General features: G+C 44.6%; 1 protein-coding gene across 4 annotated transcripts in view; it reads right to left on the reverse strand.

The window, feature by feature from the left end:
- Nucleotides 1-19,627, reverse strand: part of CEP162 (centrosomal protein 162) — an 857,607-nt gene that overhangs the window by 601,048 nt on the left and 236,932 nt on the right. For all 4 annotated transcript variants that reach the window (XM_085611039.1, XM_085611040.1, XM_085611038.1 and 1 more), the window contains exon 8: nucleotides 8,857-8,887. In XM_085611039.1, the coding sequence (XP_085467165.1) occupies nucleotides 8,857-8,887 (31 nt within the window). The remainder of the gene's footprint in view (nucleotides 1-8,856; nucleotides 8,888-19,627) is intronic.

Genomic DNA, 19,627 nt, shown 5'->3' on the forward strand with positions numbered 1-19,627 from the left:
CTTCGGCACTTTGATAGTGAGCTCCAACAATGTTAATTGGTTTTACACCATCTGGAGGTGGTTGATGAAAGCCAATCGTCGAGGTAGGGGGAAGACTGGAGCCCCAAATGTGCGCTTCAATCACTGCCATCATCAAATGAAAGTCAATAACAAATATTGGTTTCTGAAGCATCCACTCCTATAGCTAAACATCAGTCAACATAAGGAATAAAGACACTCTTCCTACTGCTTTTTCAAATGAAAGAAGGTTACTGCATGGTCTGCGAGGACTTGGACCACCTTTCCCTGCAAAAGAGGAAACAATTAGTTCAGTACCAGGAAAAAAACGTTAACTTCCTGGGCCAGAAATAAGTAAATATACAACTCTTAGAAGTGAAATAACCAGCCACACTGTGATGATTTGGTTGCCATTATCATTCGTGGAAGTGGTGGCAGAAATAATTATCCTTTAATGAGTTTAGATTCCCATAGCTTTCAAATGACTATGTTCTTCTAATAAGGCGCTTTGAACTGTTTTCAATGAAGATTTAGATGAAGTTGTATGGCCCCGATTTTTAGATGGGTTGGAGGAGCTGCCTAGATGCAGGAGAGTAGAGTGCAGGTAAATTACTGAGCTACAGTCTAAGGTCCCATAAGAAATAGATAGGTTCAGAACTACCAATCTCTCTGGTGAAGAATGGGCCGTTCGCTCAGATGTTTTGAGCACATCCCTAATAATCTTAAGTCAATAGAAAGTGATGAACTGAAACCTTTGAAACATGGTTGATGTTCTGTCTTTAGAAAATGCAAAATCAGGCATTTGGGTGTTACTGCTAAGCTGTCCCTTATTCAAACGTCTCTACCAATTGTGCCAGAGTTCCCATGTCAAAGTGTCGACAAGCAGAAAGAAACAGGTTCAGAACTCACAGGTCTATGATGAGCCCAATACCCTGGCCTTCAACGATATGTCTGTAAGAGGAAGGTGTTTTAAAGCATGTGATGAAGAGGTGGTGGCTCTACACACCACAACAGAATGGTAAAGCTAGGATTCTTAATAAAATCCTTAAAGTGATAAAATCTTTGCAGGGGGACTTGTCCTAGCTCTGTCTAGGCTGTAGGGTTTTCACTACTAGTTGGAAATGATGAAGATCCATGACCGACAGAGTAAATGGGAGAAACTGCTGAGACCCCTTAATGGGGCATAGATAACTCCAATATTCTCAAAAGATACACACAAATGGTGACTGGAGGCTGCTTGCAATAAGTCTAACCTTCTGGTAATAGCTCGGGGTAGCACCTCCACCCATCATTCTTCTGCTCACCATGCCACTTCAGTTTGGATCCAGCTAAATGCAAATCAGTCTTGACCCTGTTCCAATGGGCACAGTCAAGCCCAAACTGCCAAGCCAGGTCCTCCCTGAACCAGAGCACAAGCAACCCAAGACCAGTTGTGCCCTAGTTTTGGGCTCATCAGCTGGGTACAGCTTGGTTGCTGTGACAGAGTGAGCATGGGACCTACATCTGTGCACACCCATGCAGTGCTACCCCGAGCAATTGCCAGTGGTTGCACATCTTGCAAGCAGCCTCCCATCACTTTTTGTAGGTTTCATGTACCACCCTAAGTGGCATGGATATGCTCAAATGTGAAAATATAACACACACATTAAAGAAGTACTAAAAGACAACCTTGTTTGAGGCTGTTGGGAGTAGGAATTTGCAAGGTAAAGCCACGATCCAACCCTATAAGAGCCTGTGTCCAAGTTTTAGACTACAGTGACATTATTGCATTTAGGAGAATGCTAGTTGAATATAGGGAAGCCAACTTCCACCATAAGATGTTACTGTCTACTCTACCAAGGGAGTAGTTAAGTCAATAAAAGCGACATATACTAGCGATCTTTTCCTTACCTCACCTCAACTGCCCCCTTTACTTGGGCAAGTGTGAGCGGAGGGAAAATCACCTTTCACCTGCCCATTCAAATTTCTACAACAAACTAAGGTTATAGTGGAGACTATGGATTTCCCATTCAAGTCTGCTTATCTATTTCTAATAGCAGGCTCTGTGATCTTCTAAGGTCCTACATGTGATGTTAAGTCATTTTATCACTGAAGTTACCATTGAAGTTACTTATTTTCATTAGTTATATCCTGTGAGACTAGATTCCCTAATTTTGTCACATATTTCTGATAATAACAATCCTGTTTCTTTACCAGAGGTCAGTAGATATTCTATAATACATTATCAGAATTTATGATGTGTGGCAAATTTAATGTCACAATGATGCACTGCAGGAAGTTAGATTGTCTTGATAGAGGTGTAAAGTCACAGTTGAATTTATTACTCAGACATATACAAAGACCCTCACTTGGATGACCTTTCTTAGAAGGGAAATCATGCTTCCAAAAAATAAAATAATCTGAAAGAACCCATTGACCCAGTTTCCATATTTCTTGTAAACATTTAATTGCAAGATTTAAAGTGTTCCACAGACATTTCTTCTTTTGATGCTGCCAAAACATATTTTTTTCCTTGCTACTATCATAGGTTGGACTTTAAATACCAGCAAAACAATCTCAGATCATATATCCGCTTTCTAATGACTATTTGAGACAGATGTCAAAGAAGAAATCCTGACTCTTCCACCTGAGTTAGATAAGATATTCGCAAAAATAGATGATTTAGAAACACTGTTTGTTACTTTTACATTTGTGTACAGTGTTTTATTTTATTGGAACTCTTTGGCGCCGAATTTGCATGCTTTTTTACCAACTATTCAAACAAAAGTAATGCACCTTCGCAATTATCTAGTCTGCCTTAGCTTTATTTGCCAGAATCACCACAGATAAGTGAACATTTTCTGACTCTAATAGGGGTACGCTGCATAAGCCTCTGCTTTGGATTACTCTAAAGTGAGGTACTGCAAAAAAATAAAAGTTTAAAACGATTTAAGTATTGGTTTGATGCCAGGAAAAGGTAAAAAAAAGTCCATGCATAATAAGTCATTAAATTGAAAAACAGTATTTCTTTACATTGTAGTATGTTTATATTCTGACTCCTAATCCTCCTGTACAGGGAATAAATTAGAAGATGTTTGAAATCCGAGCATCCTTTTTGAGATGCACCAATGTTTGTGTGCATTTTTATGCTTAGTTATCTATTTGTTCAACATTTGTTTAGTGCAATTAAATACTGGAAACACGTCACTCTTACGTAAGACCTCCTGTTCTGTTGGGAACAATTGTGTTTCTTTTTAGAAGAGAAGAATTCATAACAAAGTTTTAGAGGGAAAATAGTTGGCCTTTCTCCTGTGTAGGTGATGTGATTACTATACTTCACCTTTCTATGCTTTGAAATGTCAGAGTCAAATATTTGAATCTCCCACTTTTGCAAATAAGTTTATCCAAACCTGTTTGACTAGAAATATCAATTGACTGATGAGATAATTGTGTACCTGCATATCTGACGGCCTTGTCTGTTCATTTGAAAACACCAGTAATTTACCTCAGGAAATCATTAACCATGTTTAAGGTGTGATCGGAATATATTGACTGTTTTCTCTAGGAATTATAGTATTGACGAGAGAGCGTGGTACAAAGCATGCAAAGATTCCGATATTATAATAGATTCCCCAACCAGATGAAATGAGATCGGCATCTCTAGAGATAGCGTTAGGCTACCCTAGGTCAGGGCTTTTACAGTAATTAATTAGTGCTCCTTCCATTGATGTTGCTTTATCTTGACTTTTTAAGTGGTTATTTGTCTACATACTCTTAAAGGGCAATGTATGTGTTATAGAAGCTTGCTTTCAACCAACCATGTGTAGGAGTGTGTCAGGTAATGTTACTCATAAGAAGAGGTACTTTTCAGTTTTTCCTCTATTAGATTGTAATTGCTAATGTGAATGTTATTTGTTAATGGAGCGGTCTGAACAGAGTTTGAGGAGTACTTTAGTATGTGGGCATTACCCATATCATTTGCGATATTCATTGCTAAATGATTGCGAAAGGTTCAATTTGTACAGGCACTCTTAGTTGAGAGATTTTGTTAGCTTTCACTCGAGTTAGGCTACTAATATAACCTACTGTAGATTGTGATTTCTTGCCCTGATATAAAGAAGGTGAGATAGAGCCTTTGTCTGGTACAGATTTTGAAAGTTAGGTGCTTATGTTTCTAGGCATGTTACATACAGACTGGATAATTTTACCATGTACTTTTTAGGTAATCATGTCAGTAGAAGAAAATTCTCCACTCACCAACAAAAGAACAAACAGTGTTATAAGTACTAGAGAATGTCTTAATTCCTCAAGCCATTGGCCTCTTTTTTTCTGCATCACTGAATAATGATGTCAGCAACTCAATTTCCACGGATCAGCAATATTAGTTAAAAAAAAGTCTCCAAAGCAGAAAGTGCAAAAATACCTCTTCACTAGACTACAGTTATATAAGGAAGATAAGTCCAGTTTCAAAAAGACCAACATATTACAAAATAATAATGTGGCGCCATCTCACCTCCACACTTTTATACTCCCCGCACCAGATGAAAATCCAGCACCCATTCATCCACATTTGTTTGCAAAATTCTTGATGTTCCTACTACCTAACTCTACTGCTTGTCTACTGCTGGTCCCCTTCATCCATCAGCTCCACCTTTGCTCCCCCACCTCTCACCCTTCACGGTCAGAATTTTGTCTAAAATTGCATTATTTTCTGTCTTAGAAACCTAGAACCTTCAAATTGCTAAAAGGTTGTTCCTTGCTTCGGCTACAGGCTTTCTTTGTCTTTCTTTTTAATATAATTAGCCATCCCCATCTTGGAACAGTAAATTAAAGCAAACCCAAAATGGCCACCTGGTCATGACTTATGCGCCCATGCATGGAGATTCATGAGAGCGCATACACCACTATGCGGCAGTCATTTTGGCTTCTCTTTTCCAGTGCTGTTCAGCATCAGCAACAAAGCATTTTTTGCCTTTATGAGGATTCTGTTGGACATCAGCAACAAGTGTTGTCAAAGCCAAAAGTCTGGCTAACGTTTTTATGCTTGAACTTCATAAGTGAAAGGCTTCCACCATGCATCTCATCTAAGGAGAAATTATATTTTGTAATGGAGTAGAAGTAGTTTTTCTGAAAATATTAAGCAAACCTTGTAGGCACTAAATTTTGTTAAAAGTCTCTAAAAGGGCTAACTGGTGTTCTGCTAAGATCTGTTGGAAACCTCATGCCCAAGCATCCCTTCTCAGTCTGCATTTCAAGGCAAATGTCTTGAGGAATGCCCCAAAAGCAGTGTGGATAACAAGAATTTACAGTCACTACACCGAGATAAACTGCGAATAATTCAAGAATGTTCAAGAAACACATATTTTTTCTGGGAACGGTTTATACTTTGAAGAATTAGTACCGGAGGATGAAATGGTATTTACAAAAAAGACTACACCTATAAAACAAGGCTAGCACATTATTAAAATTCATAAGTACAATTATATGAATTGTATCAGACGAGCAACTCGATGATGGTACACACTTAACGACCGTTGTTCCCTTTCCGGTTTAATGTAACATTATGTCCTTCTGTAGAACAATGCATGTAATCACAAACTCAGGATGTCCTGATTGTTTTAAAGTACGCTGCTTTAATCGGTGAAGGTAAAAAACAGAAACGCTGTAGTCCCGGAAGCACGACGTGCAGAGAAAGATTAGAGGAAAAGCCTACCTGCTATTGCCTCGTGATGAGGCATAGACTATTTATACATAAAAGTTGGTCTAGCACTAATGAGCCTGCGTACAATGCGGTTTCTAAGCCCAAGTGAGGTGCGAATGACAAACACCCTCCAGTGAGGTTTTGCTTTCAAGGGGTGCGTTTATCTGGCATACAAATCATGCGGATCTAAAGAGAGGGCATTCTTGCACTTCTGCACATTATGAAGCAAATTATATCGGCATTCCACGATCTGTATGCACGCTCGCTACTACGGGAAAAACAAATTACACTACAGGGAAGAAAATACCTATTGCGTTATGGCTACGTGCGTTTCCCTCTCCAGTATTGACAGTACGTGCACTCTACTCCTTTGAGATGCCTCCACGAATTACCATATCACATCAGAGATTCTTCCGGAGAATGCTTAAACTGCATGAATAAACTACTGAAACCACACATAGAAAAAAATCTGCTGGCTGAAGATAGAAACTGATCCGCCCAAGAGGAGGCAGAAAAGACGTCACAGAATAGAGACAACATGGAGGAAATTGCAGGGCAGGAGAAACGACCCAAGCAATAATCTACATAACTGTCTCACGCTTGCCACCAGTACAAAATAAGCATTGGCAAAGCAGATAGGTCTGGTCTTGGCAAGCAGTGTAATTTAATTCTTTTTTTCGCAAGCATATGCCAGAAAAAGAAAACAAATAAGACCAAAACGTGGCTGCCACATTTTTGCATTAAAAAGTTTACATTAAAAAACATTCACTGACGTGGCCGTTTCAATAGTGAGGTTTTTTAAGAAATATCAAACCTTTCAGTTGTACAGTACATTTTATTATTATGATTTGGGAAGGAAACAAGAACATCACTACATAACCAAACACTCAAATCACAGGCAATATTACACTTCATAACTTTAAAAAGGAGAAGGAAAATTGATCACAATCTAACTTGGTACCCTAGTTGCAGGCATAAGAAATCGTTGGTATTTTACGATAATATACTAAACAAAAAAAAAGCACACTTCAAAGCAGTTTTGTCACTGACGAGAAAGGAACTATTTGGGCAGATGAAAATAATGTGCAGAGGCTTAGTGCCTTCAGTCCAAGTGAACTGAGCTAATGGGAAAAAGTGGGATGGCCCATTGCTAAATGGTGTGGCGAGTGGAAATAAAATGTGAATGGCAATTTAACAGACCAGTGGAAGACCCCCTATCATCAAAAGCCTATCTAAGTTTGCATATTATGTCTGCACTGTTTGGAAAAACAATAGTCCGTTGAGACATCTAAAGCGGCCTCAAAGGCCAAACCTAAAAAAAACAACACATGAAAGGGGACTTCCTCGATTTATGTCAAGACACCATGCATCCAGAAGGTATCATCTCATGAATGCAGCACCTGTACTTCTGCAATGGGGAACTTGAACAGGAAGGAACCCTGGCCTTCAAATGAGGGTCAACGGGTGCGCTGCTGCATCATAGTAGTCTTCCATCGCAATCATCTAAATATCACAGCTGATTCTCTTAAGGACACTAGCGCCCTCATTAGGAATAATGCGGAATTTGGTATGGATACTGGAAGGACAGAATTTGCAATGCTGGATGGTATCCCGGCACTAAATTCGAACGATTACAAGGTTCTTCCCTGGAATGCGCAAAAACTGCTAGGACCCAGTAATACCAAGTCTTTTTCCAGTCAGATTTTCCATAATTTCAGAGATAAAAAGGTTAACATTTTCCACCTGCTCTGAGGAGACTGAAATTGTCAACCTATGTTGCATGGAAACTGAGGAACAAACGAAAATTTTTTGGGGGAATACCTTGGACAGACAATAGATGAACTAGGTATCGGAGAGACATCGAACAGTAGTGTGGAAAAAAGCAGCCTTTTGTCGAGTACCTAACTCTTCGACCAGATTTCTGTCTCATTTAAATGAGAAGAATCACTTTGCAAAGAGCCGGCATGCCTGGACATTAATCAATTCACATAAATGACTGAGACCCCAGAAGTACATGTTAGCCCACTTTTCACTCGCCTTAAAACATAAATTCATGCTATATCACTTTGGGCATATAGAAATCAAAGACTTTATCCCAACCTGGAAGGACTTGTTGCAAAGCTCAATTTGTCACCTATGTGGATATTAACGAGAGACAATAGTACACATTCTTTCTGTATGCCTGGAGGTCATGGCCCAAAGGAAAAGGTTTATGAAGCTAGCTTTCCAGAAACTTCATATTTGCACCTGCAAACAAGCAGTTACCTGCTGGCTAAGTGGAACTTCCATCCTCTTAGCTTGCCAGGGAACAAAATTCTTGAAACCCATATTTTAGAATCTCAGTGGCATTGGCACAGGAAAAGGCCACGGTTAGTTAGTTGGCATTTTAGAGGCACCATGCACAAAGCACATGCAATTTACAACCCAAAACAAGGGGATAAAAAAAGAAGTACTTCACAGTTCAAGGAGGTACCCCTTGTCCCAAGTTTATAACACACAAAAATGTTCGGTTGTACAACATGAGGATGGGCTCATATGGAGCTAAATAAGAAACGAGCCATATAAGGCCAGCAATGGACCCGCAAACAAGATGTCCAATAGCCCAAATTTTTCATTGGTCATTTTATCTATAAATGTAATTAGTATGCTTTACGGGTCTTTTAGTATCAAAATTGAGTGTGTTTGTTATTGTACGATCGGTATTACTATCAGCTGTATGCAATGGTTTTAATTAATATGCAAATAAATGAACGTACTTATTGTGCCTGCGGGCGGGGTTTGCAGGACTAGGGGGAATCGCAGGGCTGCAGGGTAGGCTTGTCCCTGTCCGGTGGGAGCATTGTGTGCTACCCCTTTACTGCTACAGTGGTCCGAGAGGCCGGTCTGTGATGCTGCCCACAGCCCCTCTATCTGCCCCAGTCCAGACACTCAAACTATCAGGTGCAGAGTTCGCAGACTCAATCATTCGGGCCTACAGAAACTCAGAAGTGCGAGATGCAGAATTTCACCCACGGTAATGACCTTGAGTGAAGTAACAACTCATAATGGGGGCTTAAATGCGCACTAATTATCATTTCCGAAAAAAAGACAACAACTTAATGACTAACTAAACGGATAACGGAAAACCCCAAACATATCCAAACAAACTGTGTCTTCTCTTAAGAGGAAGGGCTATTTACCTTTAGCAAGCATTCCAGGTTGTTCTTCTTTCTACAACAAAAAAATGAAAAACATTAACGCAATTACTCAACACACTCCTGCAATTACAAAAAAAGACAACAATTTTGACTGCAAATGTTCGTTTTTCGATTATTTTTTTTTACTTTGATGTACACACAGAGGAGTTTGATGAAACAGGTGCTGTTGCCATCGGACGCTGATTTCCTCGTAAGGCCAGCTGTTTGCCAACCAGGTTTTCTCATTACATTCTTTTGGAGGTTGCTTTCAGATGTACAGACGGCTTCCATTATGAATTTCACTGGGGTGGATTAAGGATTCAGACCATACTACTGAATGTTCTTGGGCACTGAAACACCTCGACTATGTACACAGTTACACTAAAGCTCACAGAATTCTTTGAGTTCATCCAAACCTCAAAAGCGGAGACAATATTTAGATCAAGGAAACAATAAAATAACAAAATGCTTCATTTAACACTAGGCGTAGGTGTATAAAGTTTAAGTTCAAAATACTCAAACTGATTGGAAGGGACATTTTCTTTATTTCAGGTGCTAGAATTCAAACACATAATTTCGTTGGGAGATTGCAACATGAAATAGAGTTTGGTGGCTTACACAGAAGCATCAAAACGCTCTTTTGAATTTGAGCATCGTTCAAGAGCCATGGCCTTGAAACTATGGCCTGTACTCTTGGATGAAATTGTGCAACAGCAAGTGGGTGCAGTTGAATACAATAAGGGTAGGATAAGGGTGGTAGTAATATATATATATATAGCCCTGATGAGAACGTCCACAGGGAAGGTTAGCCTCTGACTCTGGGGACTTGCAGCACAAACAGTTCCAATGTTTATCAGTTCGTTAATGGCTCGACGCGTTTCGAACCACCGTTCTTGTTCACAAGCCTGACGATAAAGACACAACAGCAGCCAAGAAGAAGACTTGTTTGATTTTATTGGATGTTCAGCGCCAGTGGGCGTATACATGCTCCTTATAAGCTCAAAGGATTCTGCTCTATGAAGTGTTCTGCAAATTATAATCCAAGTAGATGCTGCTGGATGTCAAAATAACATCTCAAATAAAAAACCAACAGAGGGTAGATAAAACATCAAAAGGCTGTAAGGGTTGCCTATATCAACGTCCTCCAGCTCGAGTCTCCGATTCTGAGTCGGCACCCAGGGATCTGGGCACCGCAGATCTCCCTCCGGCGGCGGGCCGTTCTCGCGACTGGACAAAGCCACTTCAATCCAACAACAACAGGTAGCCCTGATGAAAACGTCCACAGAGAAGGATAGCCTCTGACTCTGGGGACTTGCAGCAGAAACAGTTCCTCCATTCTTGTTCACGAGCCTGATGATAAAGAAACAACAGCAGCCAAGAAGAACACTTGTTTGATTTTACTGCATGTTATATTATATATCTACTGGCGGTCGCCAGTAGGTAGATATAGTAAGGACCTATTTTCCATTGGAAATCCGCAACATTCTATTTGGAATAACGTTGGCGCCGATTGACGAATCTTCGCGAAATTTTCAAAACTTTTGCCCAGCTCTGGTCCGCTCTTATCCTGAAAATTTTACGGTGATTCGTCAAGCGGGGGCCGAGAAAAAAGGGGGGTCCCAAAACGCGTTTTCTCCATGCATTTTCCCATAGGACCTGTTGACGCAGCAACAGCCCGAACTGCTGAACGGAATTACACCAAATTTGGCAAAGAGGTAGTCCTCAGTTCAGACTAGTGCCTTTTGCTTAAATGGTGTAAATCCGTTCAGTAGTTCCTGATAAAATTAGAGTTAAAAGTACAAATAGATCTTTGGCCTCGGAGGATCCGTGCACCCTCCCCGCACCCAGCACGCACCCTGCCGTGCACGAGCTGTATTCTAATTGGCTGTCAACACTCCAGATCAGGAATGTTGGCAGCCATCTTGTGCCTCGGTAGAACCGAGGCACAAGAAACCTAAAAAACAAACGCGAAAAACGCGACAAGGGGGCAGGGTAGAAACACCCTGACCCCCTAGGCCTGCTCAGGGGGTCCCACAAGGACACCCAGGGCCCCCCCCCAAAAAAAAAATAATAAATAAATCTGCGAGATTCGCGCACCCAGCGCGAGTTTCGGCCGAAAAAAAAAAAAAAAATCAGCGCGGTCTACAGCACTGAATATTCTAATTTGCCCCCAGGGGCCAAATCCCAGGGGCTTAATTAAAAAAAAAATTTGTGGGCCCCCAATCCCCCCCCAACTGCCCTGGGGACCGTAACCCCCCGGGGCTCGATTGCAGAGGGAGAACTAATTCCCCTTGAATACTGAGGGTCCCTGGGGGCCAACTAGCCCACCAGGAACCTCCAGTATGCGCCAGGGGGCTGCGTTGCAGAGAGGTGTAATGAGGCCACGCCCCTTTTTACACCTCTCTGCAACGCAGCTTCCTGGCGCTATACTGGAGGTACCTGGTGGGCAAGTTGGCCGCCAGAGGACCTCAGGATTCAAGGGGACTTAATCCCCCAACTTAAAACACGCCATGGGGCGCATTTGCACAGTGGTGAAGGTAGGGGGCGGGGCCTGAGGTGATATGTGTGCAAACACGCCCTGTGGCGCGTTTTAAGTTGGGGAAACCATTCCTCTTCAATCATGAGGTCCCCTAGAGGCCAACTAGCCCACCAGGTACCTCCAGGAAGCGCCACGGAGCTGTAAAAAGGGGCATGGCCTCTGAACACCTCTCTGCAACGCAGCTCCCTGACGCATACTGGAGGTACCTGGTGGGCTAGTTGGCCCCCAGGGGACCGCAGGATTGAAGAGGAATTAATTCCCCAACTTAAAACGCGCCACAGGGCGTGTTTGCACACGTCACCTCAGGCCCCGCCCCCTTCCTTTACCATTGTAAAAATATTCCTCTAAAAATCAGCCGAACTACGAATTCCAATTTACTCACCTGTAATCAGGAGAGAACCCAGTGCTGCATCTTTTAGATTAGCACTGACCCTGAAAAGTAATTCTAAGCGTACTTACCAGTAACTTGTATTTCCTTCCATAGGAATCCATTGTGTGGTTTTCAGCAGAAAATTTTCGAAGTGTCCATTTTTTAAACTTACAAATATTCCTCTAAAATCAGCCGAACTACGAATTCCGATTTACTCACATGTTATCAGGAGAGAACCAAGGGCTGCATCTTTTAGCCCAGCACTGACTCTGAAAAGTAATTCTAAGCGTACTTACAAGTAAATTGTATTTCCTTCCATAGGAATCCATTGTGTGGTTTTCACCAGAAAAGTTTCTAATTTCACAAACTAAAAATATTCCTAAAAAATCGTCTGTATGACTTAAACATATTCTTTCAACTGTTTACAGGAGGTTGGCCAGTGCTGGGTCCAGGAGCCACCACTGAGTAAGAAAAAGTAACAATAACACTACTTACCTGCTAAGTGAATTTTCTGCCATAGGATAACATTGGTGATTCTATGACATAGGGTCCACGACCCCACCTGCCCTGTTTGTTGCAGTACCACATGGTGGTGGTGTTGTCCGTGAACATCTGCACTACTCTTCCTTTGACAGAATGAAGTAAGGCTTTCAGCGCAAGACGAATCGCCCGGAGATCCAGCAGCTTGATGTGGAGCTCGGACGAGAGGCCTCTGATCTCCGCCTCCCCCATGTGGCTGCCCCATCCCAGGAGTGACTCATCTGTCGCCACTGTGAAGTCTAGTTGGGGAATGGAGAGGGATCTGCCGTTGACCCAATCCTGGTTCCTTAGCCACCACTGCAATTGGTGTGCAGTGCCCTCTGAGATCTGGACGACATTGGAAAGATTCCCCTGATGCTGTGTTCACTGGAACTTCAGGTCCCACTGCAGAGCCTGCATATGCCACCGGGCACGATCCACCAGCAGGATGCAGGATGCCATGAGGCCCAGCAGCCTCAAGGTCAATCTCATCGAATCTGTGATAGAGGCTGAAACATCGGTATCATAGCCTGAATATCCCGGACTCACTGCTCGGGAGGATAAGCCCGAAACTGCGCTGTGTCCAGAACAGCTCAGATGAAAAGTAGCTTCTGAGAGGGAATCAGGTGTGACTTCGGCTCGTTGATAGTGAACCCCAGTGAATGCAGGAGGTCCGCCATAGTCTGGGGTGGAAGACGACAACCTCGGTCGAGCCCGCCTTTAACGGCCAGTCGTCGAGATAGGGGAAGACTAACTCCTGATCTGCGCAGATGAGCTGCGACCACCGCCATCACTCTCTTGAACACCTGAGGGGTGCTGGTAAGGCCAATGGGAAGCACGGTAAAATGATAATGCTCGTGGCCTACCATGAACCGTAGGTAACGCCTGTGGGCTGAAAGGAATGTGGAAGTAAGCGTCCTTCAAGTCCAACGCTACCATCCAGTCTCCATGGTCGAGAGAAGACAAAACCTGGGCAAATGTCAACATTTTGAACTTCTCCTTCCGGAAAGCGGTTGACATCCCTGAGATCCAAAATAGGACGCAGACCTGTGTCCTCTTGTTTACCAGAAAGTAGTGGGAGAACAACCACAACATACTTCTGGAACTGGGACTCGCTCGATAGCTCCCTTGGCCAAGAGAGCCGTAACTTCCTGACGGAGAAGAGCCAAGTGATCCTCTGACATGCGATGGAGTATTGGTGGCATGGAGGGAGGGGCAGTCTCGAAGGGGAGGGAGTAACCCCTTCGGACTATCTGCAAAACCCACCTGTCGGACGTGATGTTGTGCCAGTGGGGGAGGTGATAGCGTATCCTGCCGCCCACTGGCAACTGGTGGCCCTGAAATGTCGGACTAGGAAGGCTTAGAAGCTGCTGCAGAGGGGCCACTGGTGGACTGGCCTGCCCGCTGGCCCCCAGACCCATGGCGTTGGGACCTACTGTCCCTGGCAGCGCAGAGGCTGTGTAGCTTGGCTCGGCCTGTGGCCCTGGGTGGAATGTGGTGGGGCACCCCTTTCGTAGCCACGGAAGGGGCAAAAGGCAGACTGCACAGTGCGAGAGGTGGTAGAGAGGCCCAAGGATCTGGCCATAGCTCTAGAATCCTCAAAGCACTCGAGCACATGGTCCGCCTCGTCGCCAAACAGACGACGGCCATCAAATGGCATGTCCAACAGTCGACTGGAAATACACAGAAAAGCCAGTGGATCTCAGCCAGGCGTAGCGTCTTAGGGCTACTGACAGAGAAATTGTTCTACCCAGTGAGTTGTCCAGCCCACAGCGGAGGGCGAACTTTGCTGCATCTCTTGTCTCTGCAACTGCAGTGTGTGACCCGGGCGTCCTCCGGAAACTGTGGCAGCCCCTGCGCAACGGTATCCCACACAGAGTGGGTGTAACGGCCCAAGAGACATGCGGTGTTCACCGACCGCAGTCCTAAGCTGACCAAAGAAAACATCTTCTTCCTAAGATGATCCAGCTTCTTGGATTCCCTATCTGGGGGAACAGAAGGGAACAAGCCTTTGGATGTTGAGGCTTCGATCACCAAGCTCTCGGGGTAGGGTGTTGGGAGAGGAAAATGGGGTCTCCTGGGGCTGGGCAGTGGCATTTGGGCAATCATACTATCCACAGGAGCCCCTGTGCTAGGCTTGGACCAAGTGCCTAGAAGGATGACTGTGGGGGCCTCATTGAACGGCCGCAGTGGCTCCGAAGAGGCAGCTGCTGGCTGAAGCACCTCAGTCAGGAGATTCGTCCTGACTGCCACCACAGGAAGCTGAAGGCCCAAGGCCTCAGCCGCCCTACGAAACACCACAGCATAGAATGCTCCCTCCTCCATGGCAAGGTAGGGGAAGAAAGCATGCCAAGGTCTGGGAAGGTATCCAGGCCACTGGATTACCCCAACTCCTCTATCCAGTCCGGCTCCTCCAGTTGGTCTGCCAAAGGGTCAACAAGTCCCTTCCAGTCCTCCTTCCTCAGGCTGCCACTCAGGGAGATAGGAAACGCCAGGGGAGAATAGTGGTACAAAAGTAACGGTTGGCGCAGATCTGACTCTGTGTCCAAGACAAGGGGGAGGCCGGGGTCGATGCCGACCGAGGACATAACAAGTGTCGGAGGTGGTTGAGACGTTATCAAAGGAATTGGTGCCGGAGGAGGCATCATGAGGTCGACCGGCACCGATCCGGGTTCAGGCCTGGATCCCTGGGGGCCCTGTGGCGCCGAGGCTGGAGCTGCCGGCATCCAAGGCCTAGAACCCCCAGCCGAGTCCGCAGGGCCCGAAGGCACGCCGGCGGAGTTGGACTGCCCTAAGATGGAGTGGAGAGCTTCGTAAAAGGCACAAAGCTGGGCAGGGGACGCTCTGGCTCCCGGGAATGGAGGGTAAACTTGGAGCCGTCACAGTAGGCTCCACGGGCGGAGCCAAAGGAAGACGACCTTTCGTGTCCCGCATCGACAGTGCTTCTTCGCCTTTTTTTCTGACTTACCCGAAGACTTCGATGAGGACTGATGTTGGTGACTCCGCGACCAGTCCCGCGACCTCCCTCTCGACCGGGACCGAAAGCGGCACGGAGCTGATTGTTGGGCCTCCAGAAGCTTTCGGGACTGCTCCAGCAAAGACTTCAGGTTCATGGCCCGACAATCGGAGCACGACTTTGGGTTGTGGTTGCTCTCCAGGCTTCAAAGGCACACGAGGTGCGGGTCCATGACTGACATCAGTTTGCGACAAGAGTCACAAGGCTTGAAGCTGGTCCGTCGATGTGATATACCCTCAATGTACCAGGAGTCGAATGACTCGAAAACGATGTCGACAAAAGTCGAAAAACACTACGTCAATAAAGAACTGACATCAGCACACAGGGGCGGTGTCTAAGTAGATACCGCAACTTCATTCTGGCGGTCACGACGCCTACGAACAACACGGAGTCGACCAACGCCACCTACCAATGCGCAGGGGTACTGCTGAAGAGAAAATTCCCCGGATCCAGTCTGATGCCTGGGGGTCATTTGAAGGTAAGGAAACTAATAGTCTCTTTCAAATACTAAAGGTTATTGCACCTAAAGGGGGTTCTATACATTACTGAATCATGGGGGGGGGGCACTTATTCACAAAAAGCTTCGGAATGTTGGGCGATTGTTTGTCCTAAATGATGACACATTGATATATTGCTGGGTGTTATTTGTAACATGAGGTGATATTTATCTACTGTTAATGGTTGGCGAGGACTAGGCAAAAATCTGATTATATGTTAATATGTGATAACATAGGATGCAATCTTTACTGAATCTTAATAGGGTAAACTTTCTATTTAGCATCACAGTAAACTTAATCTGCACAAACCAGCCAGTTATGTATTCTACCTTATCTTACCTGAACCCAAAAGAACTACTCTTGAGGGAAAGAACATCCGAGATGCAGAAACGCTGCATCCAAAGGAAAGTACTTGGGATATATCTGCTGAGATTATCTTGCATAGTTAGTAGGTATACATTACATTTGATGTAGACATTTAAACCTTATATTTACATATTTAAATCATGAATACCCACTTAATCTGCTTGCATGTTTTCCACGTTCATCTGTGAGCGACGGCTTCAGTACTCTTTCTCAACTCCATTGGCCTGGCTGCTCAATAACCCTTTTCTCGTTTATCATACCATACAAGTTTTTACATCCAACATTTCCAATTATCAGTACCACTAAGACACTGCTTCAGTGAACAAGTCGGGATGGGGGGTTGAAAACATGAAAATATAGCCTCCAAAGAGATATGCAGTCTGTAACGTACAAGATCATCAGAGAAGTTAGCATATCTCCGAGCTCTGCCAATGTGACAATGGAGTACATGAGAACTGGCCACCCATGTATGACACCATCAATAACACATTTGCCTTATCAAACGTCACCTCAAATATAATCTCTATTCCAGGTATCTTAGCTATAAGAAGCTACAAAGAATATGACCTACGAGGCCAGACGTTTCTGAGACTCTGACAAAACGGAGCCAGTTTGTTGTGCAAAGAGAGCATCCAATTCCTTCTTGCACCTCCTGGCCTAAGACATGTATTTTACAGGACAACATGAGACAGTGATTCATCAATAGCTAAGTGAACTGCAGATATTCTCAAATACTGGTGTATCACAGCCCCTTATTCTTGACTTTGTACAACAAGGCATTACCCCTCCGGATCAGGGACAGCCAGACTACCACTCAAGTGTTTGTCCTGAGTTTTTGCAGATGCCAATCCGCAAGTAAGAAAACAAGCTACTTAACTGTAACTTTGGTTCTCCAGTATTGGAAACTTTCATAGGTTCCCATGCTTGAATCATTCCCCGTCGTCGAGATGGGAGTCCCCAGTATACATAAAATAGCAATAGAAACCATTACAAAAGAAGAAACTAGGCCTAGGCCCATTCTAGTTTTGTAACATATCCACCTCTTTTTGTAAAAGAGACCAAATAAAATGAACAACCAATCAGATTCAATCTCTAGAACCTTCCCGAGAGAACCTCAGATTTTCGTAGCCGTAGGGTAATACCATAACTGAAGCTTCTGAAGGCTGAGCTTTCCCAGGGGAGGAGGGTGGGTCACATGGGAATCTATGAAAGTTTCCAATACTGGAGAACCAAAGTTACAGGTAAGTAACTTGTCTTCTTACTCCAGTATTGGAACTTTCATAGATTCCCATGCTTGAATCAGAGTAGCTAGCAGTTATGAGCACATTTTTTTAACCTTGATTCCTTATTCATTCATTATTAATCATTAAAATCAACAGTCAATGGAAATGAAACACATTGTAAACATAAGGAAAAAAGGAAGAAATAAGCAAATGAACTTCGAAAATGTGCAAAGAGCATTAAGCAGAAAGACGGAAGGAGGGTAGAAAGAGAAAGCTCACCATTTAATGAAAGAGGTTCCTCGGGACTGCCTGGAACACTGCTGTGTCACTATACGTTGCAGAATCCAGGCAGTAATGCTTCGTAAATGTTTCAGTACTGTTCCAGGTTGCTGCTCTGCAGAGCTCACAGATAGGAACTCCGGCAAAGAGGGCTGTCGAAGAACAAATCTCCCTCGTGGAGTGAGCACGGACCCGACCTTCAAGGGGCTTGCCCGCTGCTCTGTGACCATATTGGATAGCGCTAGTAATCCAACGAGCAATCCCCTGCTTGAAAAGGGGAAAGCCCTTACGAGGGGCGCTGAAAGATACAAATAGTTGAGGAGACTTCCTGAAGTCCTTAGTACGTTGAAAATAGAATTTTAAGCACCTCTGAATGTCCAGTGAGTGGAGTGCTTTTTCTGCCGGTGTAGTAGGTTGAGGGAAAAAAGTTTTGAGTTTGACCGGCTCATTCAAATGAAAGTCTGAAGGCACTTTCGGTATGAACTTTGGGTTGGTACGGAGTGTCAATGTCCCCTTTTTAAATTGGAGAAAAGGTTCCTGAATGGTGAGAGCCTGTAATTCACCTACTCTCCTAGCCGAAGTCAAGGCTAGCAGAAGAGCCACCTTCCAGGAGAGGAATTTCAAATACGCCAGATGAATAGGTTCAAAGGGATGCTTCCTGAGCTGGGTGAGAAACAAGTTAAGGTGCCAATGAGGAGGCAGAGGCTTGACTGGAAGGAAAACTCTAAAAAGGCCCTTGAGAAACTGCTTAATTATCCTTGCCGACCAAAGGGAAGGATCAGAAGATGTGTGTCTGAAGCGAGAGATGGCAGCAAGATGAACTTTGATGGATGAGTGAGCCAGCCCTGCTTTCGCTAACGAAAGAATGTAAGGAAGAACTTCATGTGGTGCAGAAGAAAGAGGGTGAATAACCTCCTGCTGGCGCCAAAGGCAGAAACGCTTCCACTTTAACCGATATGTCTTATTGGTACTTGGGGTTCGTGCCTGAGAAAGTAGATCTCTGCATTCTGCCGAAAGGGTCAAACCAAGAAATTCTCGGGACTCAGGAGCCATGCTGATAGTTGCAGGGATCGAGGATCCGGGTGCCAGACTTGGCCCTGGGACATTGTCAGCAGCGAAGGAATCGGCTGCAAAGGAAGTGGACGGTCCAGGTAGAGGAGATGTAGCTCTGTGAACCAACCTGAATTGGTGGGGCCTCGCGGAGCCATCAAAATCATCTCGCAAGGTTCCGACTTGAGCTTCCCGAGAAGCCTGGGGATCAGCAGAATGGGGGGAAACGCGTAAACAAAGGTGCCTGACCAGGCCATCGAAAGCGCATTCCCCAATGATCCCGGATGGTGAAGCCTGCTTGCGTAAGATTGGCATTTCTTGTTCTCCGACATGTCAGGGAGGTCTATGGACGGCCTGCCCCATAGGCGAAAAACCTGTTCCAGGGTGGACTGGTCCAGCTCCCATTCGTGGCTGACTGATTTCAGTCTTCTCAGCGTGTCCGCCATCTCGTTGAGAACGCCTGGAAGATGCTCCGCTTTTAGCGATATCCCATGCTGGATCGCCCATTCCTTTGACAAAAGACGAGACCTGGTACCACCCTCTTTGTTTATGTAATGCATAGCCATCATATTGTCTGTTCGTACTAAGACTGCAGACTGCTCTATTAGCGGAAAAAAAGCCTGTAAGGCCAGGCGAATCGCTCTGAGCTCCAGCAGATTGATATGCAGAAGACTATGTTGGGGTAACCAACGGCCGCTTACGTGATGGTCTTGCAAGACCGCTCCCCAGCCCTCCAGTGAGGCGTCCGTAGTTATTATCTGAGGAGCTGGGATGATCCTGAAACAGAGGCCCTGAGAAATGTTTCCCTTGTTCATCCACCATGCTGCAGCCTCCCTCATGGACACGGTAACAAAGATCTTGTCTTCGAAGGACCCGTCGACTTGGCGCCACTGCAAGTCCAGCTCCTCCTGGAGA

The sequence above is a fragment of the Triturus cristatus genome, chromosome 6 (genome assembly GCF_964204655.1).
Source record: "Triturus cristatus chromosome 6, aTriCri1.1, whole genome shotgun sequence".
Taxonomy (NCBI): domain Eukaryota; kingdom Metazoa; phylum Chordata; class Amphibia; order Caudata; family Salamandridae; genus Triturus; species Triturus cristatus.